Here is a 10,352-nt window from a genome sequence, read left to right on the forward strand (position 1 = left end):
TTTCAATGACCTGAAGCCTTTCTATTTTGCAAGACCTTCCTTAAACCAGCCCTGCCCTCTCCAGGCTAGGGGAATACCCTTTAGTCCAGTCCCGTTCACTAAACCTTTTTGAGCATCTACAGGGTTTCAGATCCCATGCTGGTTCCATGCATACAAGAATAATAATTTCTCTTTCCCGCTCCCCAGAATGTACCCTCAGCCTGAGGCAGGTGAGTCTCCCCAGACTGACAACATCCAGTGCACGTCCCCCATTTATACCTGGGTTTGCCCCACGTGGAAAGCCCTCACTGTTAACCTTACTTTTATAGTTACACCTTCTCTGCTAGGCCTATACATACAATAAATCGCACAGAGATTTCATCATCTATTCCAAACCCCTCTGATATCCACTATTCCTAAACTGTAAAGCCCTAGAAACGGTGGCATACAGTTTAGAAGTATGGTGCATTGTTTCAATCAATTCACTGAACCAGCCATGTCTTCTAAAGCAGAGAGTAAGCTCTCAGAGCCAAGTGCAGACCTGGGACTTCTGGTATACCCCATGGACCCAACACCATGTGGGTCTGGAGCAGACACTCTTCCACGGCTCCTGATGCCCAGATGGAGCTGAGATAAGGCGAGGGACGTGAACTAGACTCGCTAACAGGCTAAAAAAGATCCCTCTCAATGCAGAACCAACCCTCCCCCAACATAATCATTTTCACCCCATGCTGAAACTATTAAGTGAAATTCTGTAACACTGAAAAATGTAAGCCCTAATTGTTGGTTCCCGTATCTGTCTTCTATTATTCCTTAGAGTAATAGAGTTTTTTTAAAAAAAAAAAAAAGAAAGAAAGAAACACTGAATTTATAGAAAAGGACATGGCTTCATCACCCAGGCCCGTGACCCAGGTTAGGACTGTGCTACTGAATATGGGTAGCCACTAACCACATGTAGCTATTTGAACTGAAGTTTAAGTTCAAGAAAATTAAAAATACAGTTCCTGAGTCACACTAGCCACATGTCATAAGCTCAATAACCACAATAGGCTACTTGCTACCATACCAGACAGTACAAACGTAAACTATTTCCATCACTGCAAATATTCTATTGAATAGTACAGGTTAAAGTCATCGTTAACAACTCAATTAACTTCTATGGGCCTGTTTCCTCTTGTGTAAAAAGGGAATAATACCTGCCTCACTGGTTGCTGTTAAGATTTAAATGAGGTGCTAAATGTGAGCATCCTTAATAATTTTACTAGTTGTAGTTTGACGAACTATACCTGCATATATAGTTATATACACAGGTATAGTTTGATGGCAGCAGCAATCATTAATAGTAGTGGCTGTCAAAGGAGTTACTATCAAGTAGAATAAAGAAATTCTATCTCAGGCCATGTGAAGAGAAGGATTCTGTCCAGGAAGATGGGGAAAAGTACCCATTGGTCACATCATCTCAGAATGCTGCATTTGAGGAGGAATACGTACAAACTGAAGCATGTTCAGAAGAGTCTGGTGAGTGCAAGGAGCCCAGGATTTCTCACCTGGGGGAAAGAAGAAATGGAGAACAGAACAAATCTTGAAACAGACAAAGGACTGTCCTGGGGAGGGAGCCTGGATCTTGGGCAGCTGTAGAGATAACAAAGAGGTGAGCTTAACTCAGTATAGGAAAAATATTTGCTAGTCAGAATTGTCCAGCAGTGGAAATGCTGCCTTATGGAGAAGAGAGTTCATGATCCCAGAAAGTGCTCAAATGCAGTGATTCTCACACTCGAGTCACCTGGTCAGCTGGAGAAAATTCAGATGCTCCGGCCCCACCCCAGGGATTCTGGCTCATATGTGCGGGGTGGAGCCCACGATTTGCATCTCTACAAGCGCCCAGGTGATGGCCACGATGATGCCAGTAAGAGATCGCTCTTTGAGGGGCACTGCTCTAATGCAAGCTGGCCCAACCCGTCAGCGATGTCATAGAGGGGCTCTTGACATCAAGTGGGAGCTGGACCCTGCAACCTTCCAAACCAACTCTAGAGGACAGGCCTCCAAGGACTCTAAGTGGGTCCTGGGCATTCCAGACTGCACAGGTGCTCAGCCTGAAATACGGCAAAAGTTAGAGGACCCAAGGTCTCCTGCAGGGCATGCCCTTGTGTCCTCACCTCAGGCTAATCAGTTTCTTGCAGTTGAACTATTTATACAAGTGGAAGGTAATGTCATCATGTAGTGCCAGATGCTCTGAGGAAAGAGGCCCAGCATAGATTTCTCTGCATGCATGGTCTCCAACTGCGGGTTCAAGACTAAATCACATCCGAGCAGCTCTCCAGGCTGCATTGTGTGTGGCATTCAGTTTCAGTATCATGACCAGCAAGAAGACCAAGAAGACAGACATAATCCTCCAGCCCTTGCTACCCAAGGCAACTGCCACATTGCAACTGCCACTTTGTATGGCAACTGCCATACAAAGCATGGCCAGAGCTTGCCACACTCCTCTCACCAAAACCAGACATTTCACACAAAGATTTGTGCCTGAATTTTTTCAATAGCTTTACTCATAATAGTCAACCGTGAAAACAACCCCAAAGAACATCAACTAGCAAATGGATAAACAAATTGAGTTATATCCCCGAAGTGGCAGACTAGTCAACAATAACGAGAAACAAACAACTGATATACACAACAGGGATGAATCTCAAAGCTTTATGCTGGGTAAGCAAAGCCAGGCACAAAAACATCATATTACAAGGTATCATTTATATGAAACTTTAACAAAGACAAATCTAATCTATAGGGACAGAAAACAGATCAATCCCCGGGGTGGCTACGGGTGGGAAAGGAAGCCAAAGTAATCTTTAGGAGTGATGGAATGTTCTAGATCTTGATTGCCATTGTGGTTCCGTGGGCGTTTACATTTGACTGTTCACTTAGAGTGTGTGCGTTTTATTGACAGTATACCACAAGCAGCTAGTTCTTTAAAAACAAAAGCAAATGGGTATTTTCTGTTTCACTGGGTTCATTCTATTTGATGGCGTGCTTAAAACTGGTGTCACTGGTTGCCCCCGGAAGGAGACAGGTAGCCAGTGACAGGCGTCGGAAAGAGCCTTTCAAACTGTTTACCATTTTATACTTTTAAATTTTTGCACTGTGAGGCTGTACTGACCATTCTTTAATAAATAAAATTTAAAATTAAGAAAAAGAATTCACAAACATGTCCCTCATTGGTAAAATGAGAGACCCAACCCTAGGACTATAAGACTGTTGTGCGATCTATTTCAGGTTGTGGAAACCCTGCTTCTTGAGACAGGTGCTATACGGTCTGTATTTTATCAAACTCCTCTGAGCTCTGAGTGAATACCAATTTTTTTAAGCATTATTTAGTATTTTAGTATTTTTCAAAAAATATATCAAAGATAAGAATGCACACACATACTCATAGTTTTAAAATAATTATAACTTGAACACCAGGTAACTTCCACCACTGAAGTCAAAAAACAGAACACTGCCTGTACGCCAAAACCTTCCACATGCCCTCTGTCATCAAACCTTCTCCCTCTCCCAGGGATAACCACTCTCTTGATTTTGCAGATAAGAATGTCTTCTATCAATATATCCCTGATCAATACTGTTTCGTTTTGCATAGTTTTCAAAAACTCGAATCATTCTGTACATATTGTGTTTTTTTTCCCAAAATTACATTTGTAAAATTCATCTGTGTTGTTGCCTATAGCTCTAGTTTATTTTCATTGTTCTATATGTTATTTTATGGTAGGAATAAATGTACCACAACTTACTTGCCCATTAAAATATTCATGGGCACTTTTACAAGGCATTTTTGGGTCCCCATTGCCTATAGAAAAAACAGGTCCAAACACAAAGTATGACACTCGAGGCAACCACTGCCCCCAGATGTGTCTCCGAAACACCCAGCCACTCTCATCTCCCCTACTTTTCTCCACCAACTCATGTGGCATTGCATCAGTTGAATATATTGGTTGAAACATTAAGTACAATTCCTTAGGACTGGAATGCTGTCGACCATATACTAGATCCACCCAAATCATTCCTGTCCATCCAAATCTGACTCGAGCGTGATCTCCTTATGAAGACCCCACAGTCCCTTCCAGCCAGGATGCCACCTCCCCCCAAAAAACTGCATCAAAACGAATGATCCAGTCTCTGACTCTTTACCACACTCGCTCCATTCAGCCTTGAGTTATACCCATTTGTTATGGCCAAGTCTCAGCTTTTGTGCTTTCAGTGCACAGCACTAAAATCTTGCAGATAATGGGCAGGTAATAAATGTTAGAGCTTCTGAACCCAGGCTCAAAATCCTGAACGCTAGTGCTGGTACCAGGTACTAAACAATCAAAAATATGCATTTAAAAAGTTCATTTCCCCAAAAATAACATCAAGAAAAGTGACAAGATTTGGGTTTCTTATGCTTCTAACATTGATCTTTTTGGGTATTTTTTAATAAAAAATACAAAGCTTTATATTATGCAGTATACTTAATTACCATTTTGCTAACTGCATGATCTATTCATTAGATATACTACTTCCATTTATGAAACCATTGTCTTATGTTCTGTCATTTAGGTTGTATTCAATTTGCACTACTGAAAATAAAACAATTAGTAAATGTAAAAAAAATCCAGAGCTTTAGAGTCCTTGGGACACAGTGTTAGAGTGTCACATAATTTGAGATCACTTGATAAGAAATACACTATTTAGAGAAAACAAAGTCCTTGAAAAATATTTTAACCTCAAAAGCAACAATGAGGAAAAAAACAACATTTTAATAAAATTAATAAATGGGTCAGAAATTCCAATTAACAAGTATTTCAAATTTAAAAGGCAGGACTGTCATGTTTCTGTCCAAGAAAATATACAAATGGAATGTAAATTCTCCAAACAGGAGAAGAAATAAAACAGATAAACAGGAAGCTATAATTAGACTGAATGCCTGGCCATTGTTTGCCTCGCCATTAGACTTATTAAAAAATATATGGATGAAAAACATCACTCCCGAATAATACCAAATATGCCTTTCAATTATTTTATGCAAAAATCATTATTTTCAATAGATATTAAGAATACATCACAGAAAAAATGTTTGCCACTCATGTTACAGAAATTAGGCTAAAGTTCTTAATATGAAAAGAGCTCCTGGGACTTCCCTGGTGGCGCAGTGGTTAAGAATCCACCTGCCAATGCAGGGGACACGGGTTCGAGCCCTGGTCCAGGAAGATCCCACATGCCGCGGAGCAACTAATCCCGTGGCCACAGCTACTGAAGCCCACGCACCTAGAGCCCGTGCTCTGCAACAAGAGAAGCCACCGCAATGAGAAGCCCGCGCACCACAACGAAGAGTAGCCCCCGCACGCAGCAACAAAGACCCAACGAAGCCATAAATAAATAAATAAATTTATTTTTTTTTAAAAAAGAACTCCTACAAATCAACAGGAAAAAGCCCAATGGCTCAATTAAAAATATGGGCAAAAGTTATTTGTAAACAGATAACGCAAAGAAAAGATAATTATAATGGCTCTTGAATGTGAGAAAAAAATGCTCAGTCTCAGAGAAATGCAAATTAAAACCATATTGGGCTTCCCTGGTGGCGCAGTGGTTGAGAGTCTGCCTGCCAATGCAGGGGACACGGGTTCGAGCCCTGGTCTGGGAAGATCCCACGTGCCGCGGAGCAGCTGGGCCCGTGAGCCACAACTACTGAGCCTGTGCGTCTGGAGCCTGTGCTCCGCAAGGAGAGGCCGCGATAGTGAGAGGCCTGCGCACCGCGATGAAGAGTGGTCCCCGCTTGCCACAACTAGAGAAAGCCCTCGCACAGAAACGAAGACCCAACACAGCCATAAATAAATAAATAAACAAATACTTAAAAAAAAAAAAAAAGTAAAAGTCTATTAATTAAAAAAAAAAAAAAACCATATTGCGATAGCCTTTTTCACCTATCAGATCTGCAAATCAAAAAGTTTAATAAAATGCTGTTAGGCAAGGGTATATAAAGAAACAGGCAGTCACACGCACTGCTGGTTTGAGTATAAATTGGTAGAACTCCAGGGAAGTGCAATAATAACAGTGATAGCCATCAAAACTACAAGTGCACATCCCCTCTGACGCAACAATTCCACTTCTGGCAATTCATCCTACAGCAATACTTGCTTATATGCAAAATAATGCATGTTTAGGCCATTAGCTATAATGCTGTCATAGCAAAAGTTGGAAACAATCTTAGTCCATCATCAGGAGACAGGTTAATCCGTGACATCCATATAGTGGAATTCTGTGCAGCTGGAAAAGAACAAGGAAGTGATCGCCAAAGTACACTAAGAGGAAAAATAGTCCAGATAGTATTCCACAATTTGCGTAGAATATTTTGTATTTGCTGAAATATGCACTGTCTGGAAAGATACACAGGAAACGCGTAACGTTGATTGCTTCTGGTAGGAAAGTGGGTAGCCAGAGACAGGCATGGGAAAAAGATTTACAGAGTGTTTAACCTTTTGTACCTTTAAACTTTTGAACTCTGAGGCTATTGGCTATTTTTTTTAATAAATAAAATTTAAAATTAAGAAAGAGAATTTTACCTCATTGGTAAAATGAGGGAGACCCAGCCCTAAGACTATGGGACTGTTGCCCAATCTAGCATCAGACACTATATTGTCCTTCTTTTGAGTGCCCACTGTAACTTCGTAACAGGTTGCAGAACTACGGAATATACTCTAGAAACACTGATAGCTAAGAGACCCAAAGTGCGGTTAATTCACGTTCGGGAGTCTAATAAGAAAGAGCTCGGGCTTCCCTGGTGGCGCAGTGGTTAAGAATCCACCCGTCAATGCAGGGGACAGGGGCTCGAGCCCTGGTCCGGGAAGATCCCACATGCCTCGGAGCAACTAAGCCCGTGCACCACAACTACTGAGCCTGCGCTCTAGAGCCCATGAGCCACAACCACTGAGCCCGTGCACCACAACTACTGAAGCCCACGAGCCTAGAGCCCGTGCTCCGCAACAAGAGAAGCCACCGCAATGAGAAGCCCGTGCACCACATCGAAAAGTAGCCCCCGCTCGCCGCAACTAGAGAAAGCCCGCGTGCAGCAACGAAGACCCAACACAGCCAAAAAAATAAATAATAAAAAAAGAAAGAAAGAAAGAAAGAAACAGCTCATTTCAGGAGAAAAACCAGGGCTAGCACAGATCTGCAGAAAAACCTTCAGGTTAAAGGAGCTAACCTAGAAAGTGGCAAGCTGTGTATGTTTCGGTCATTTATTTCCTCGCTTTAAGCTTAAGAAATCTATGTCCTGTAACAAGTATCCTCTGCTGAAGCTCTGCCTATTCTGCACTGCGTGGGTCATGCTTGTTATGAGGACACAGGTGCAGACAAGGAAGGTTCTTCTCCACCCTCCATCAGACTGGTAACAGACGACAGGCATGTCCTTCAGTGAAGGAGCCATACACTTCCCTGTCTTTAGGGGTGAAGGGTGCTTTTTGAAGAGACAAACCTGTTGATCAGGGGCTTTTCACAGAACATTCCTGTGTATTCTCTCTGTTCTTCAGCTAAAAATACCACTGTTTTCCACACTGCACACCTGCGGGGCACGGTGATGTACCTAATCCACCTGTTTGCCGCCTGTTTTCTCATCAGGGAGTAAAGACAGTAAACCCAACCCTCCAGGGAACGGAAAAACAAATCATTCAGTGCCCATCTCAGGTGGCTGATGGAGACAGGCTCAGTCTTGCGCGTGTAGCTAAGCTGGTCCAGATAGGCCCGCTCTGGGTGCAAGAACGAATGCACGTTCAAGTGTTTGTGGTCTGGCAGGCTTTGGGCGAGCAGGTCAAGACCTGCGAGTTTCGGAAAGCGAAGGCCAAGTGCACTCCGGGCACACCTGTCGGTCCAGGTGCGTGGGGGTGAGCCCACCACCTGTCCCGCGAGGCTGCATCCACACACGGAGGATGACGACTGTTTACAGGGAGGTGGGTCTGGAGGAAAGTTGAAGTGTGTGTCTACCTGTTTGAGAAAGGTGGCCGAGAAAGTGGGCCAGGGCTGACACCTTCCTCCGCGGGGTCCGGCGTGCACCTCCCCCCGCCCCGGCCCTGGGCGCGCCCTCCGCCCGCCCCCGAGCGCCCCAAGGTCACCTGCCCTCCCCGGCGTCCCCACCCACCCCGAGCTCTCACCAGAACAGCAGGTTGGCCCCGACGAAGGCGAGCAGGCTGCGCAGCGGCCTCTTCCAGCTCAGGAGCTCGTCGGCGCGGCAGCCCAGCCACAGCACGGGCTCCCCCAGCAGCCAGGTCACCGCGGCGGCCACCCCGCCGGCGGCCTCCTCCACCTGCCGGCCCGCGCCCGCCGCCGCGCCTTCCTCCTGCGCTCCCCCCTCCTGCTCCTCGCGGGGAGCCCGGGGCGGCGGCGGCGGCGGCGGTGGGGGCGCCTGCTCGGCGGCTGCGGGAGCCGGGCATCCCTGCTCGGCGGGCTCCGGGGGCGCCGGGCTCGCCATCTTCCGCGGCGCTGGCGGGCGGGGACGGGCACGGGCACGCGCGCGGGCGCGCCGAGGTGTCGCGCCGAGAGGGCGGCGGGTCCCGGCGCGGGGCGCGCACCGCGGGGCGCCGGCGGCTGGGTGCCTTGTGACGTCAGCCCCGGCCGCGGCGGGGCGCCTCCCGGGGGAAGTGGGTGCGGCCCAGTTCGCGCGGGGCGGGGCGGGGCGGGGCGGCGCGGGGCCGGGCGGCCTCCCCCAGCCGCCCCGGCGTGCGAGCGGGGCGGTGTCCCGGGGGTAGCGGGGGCCCCGCCCGGGACCGAGGGAGCGTGACCGCCTTTTCCCTCCCAGCTGCGGGGGACGGCGCAGTAGAGGACCGCCGCCCGGCCACTTATATAAAAGCGAGTCAGGGCCACGGGCGGAATCAACTGGAATCCTCACTTTCTCAAGCAAGGGCCACCGATCGCCCAGCCCGCAGCCTTACCGGGCGTGACGGGCGCCCCTCCCCCGGCAGCGCATTTCCGCCGCCAGCGACCCGACGCCCCCCGCCCCCCTCGCAGGCCCAGTGCCCTTGCAGGGACAGATTGCACACCCATAGCACAGGTCTTTAGTACTCTGCGAATAACGTGATGATATAAAGGTTGGATTGAGAAAGGAAGGAAAAAAAAAAACCATTTTGGGTCAGTTCACGAGCGTCTGGCCCTCTGGCTTCACAAGTCAGGAAAGCCAGGCCGCAGTGATGGGGAAGGGGTCTGGGGGCTTCCTCTCCGACCTGCGGGCAGCGTCATCTGGCTCAAGAACGCACGCTGCTGGTCCGTGGGAGGCACAGGTGAGCGGGGAGCTGAGAAGCAGGACCCCTTGCGTGTGTCACACAGGTTTGGGCAGCCTTGACTGCGGTCATTCAGAGTCACTCTGGTCACAACAGGTATCAGGACGGGTAATGCGCTGTGAGGGCGTGACAGGGAGTCCTGAGACCTTCCTTCCGGGGCCTCACTGGCTCTCGTGCTTCCGGGTGAGTGGGGGCGGGGGGGGGGAGGGAAGAAAGGTAAATTTTATGCTCCCTTTTCACTATTTGCCTTTTGTAAAGGTTCTGTTCTTTAATCCCCGTTGCCACTTTTCTCTAGAATAAAATGTCCCTTCCCCATCCAGAGCGTTCTACCTGTGATGAATCAGAGCATCTTACATCCTCTTGGAGTTCACTACTGGCAACCAGCCTTCTTTCATAGGATGGATGGGGCTCATTCCCAGAGCAATTAAAGCCTGTTGTTTCCAGGGAGCCTCTGGAGAATGTTCTATAGTGTTCCTCTGGGGGTCATGATATATGTTCATACCTCTGTGTACACATATGTAAACAATTCACTGATCAGTACATTGCAGATGTGTGCACTTTCCTGTATGTAGGTTATACCTCAAGAGGGTGTATTCCTAGTTCACTCAGAGGTTTATTGAGCACCTACTATGTGCCCAACATATTGCTCAGCTCTGTGGATAGGGCTTCCACACATAGGAAGTTCACAGTCCTAGGACAGGCCGGTGACAATCGTGATAACTGCTGTGACAGAAATAATCACTCAGGGCTAAGAGTCCTTACTTAAATCGTGCGTCCAAAATTAGGGACAGGGAGGAGGAGTCAGGTTTCAAGGGGCGTTTTGGAATAGACGGCATCTGCCCTGAACTGTAAGGAAGTAAAGTGGAGGTTGGGAAGGGGAGGCAGTCATTTCTGTCAGGAAATCAACACGAGTGAAGTTACGGACTTGCAGGTGGAGGTCACGGTTCCTTATGTATATTTGCAGGAGATCACCAAGGCCTCGACTGATCCACTAGTGGAAGGAAGTTTAGTTTTTGACCTGCCGGCAACGCAGAGTCTCACGTTTCTGACTTGTCTTTGAAAAGAATCGCGACA

At 47.3% G+C, this 10,352-nt stretch overlaps 1 protein-coding gene across 1 annotated transcript in view; it reads right to left on the bottom strand.

Annotated features, from left to right (window-relative positions):
* Nucleotides 1-8,518, bottom strand: part of RETREG1 (reticulophagy regulator 1) — a 126,526-nt gene extending 118,008 nt beyond the window's left edge. Inside the window, exon 1 of the mRNA XM_057539160.1 lies at nucleotides 8,157-8,518. Coding sequence (XP_057395143.1) covers nucleotides 8,157-8,473 — 317 coding nt within the window. The 5' untranslated portion in view covers nucleotides 8,474-8,518. The remainder of the gene's footprint in view (nucleotides 1-8,156) is intronic.
* Between the last annotated feature and the right edge of the window lie 1,834 nt (nucleotides 8,519-10,352).

Source organism: Balaenoptera acutorostrata, chromosome 2, assembly GCF_949987535.1.
Source record: "Balaenoptera acutorostrata chromosome 2, mBalAcu1.1, whole genome shotgun sequence".
In the NCBI taxonomy this organism is placed as follows: Eukaryota; Metazoa; Chordata; class Mammalia; order Artiodactyla; family Balaenopteridae; genus Balaenoptera; species Balaenoptera acutorostrata.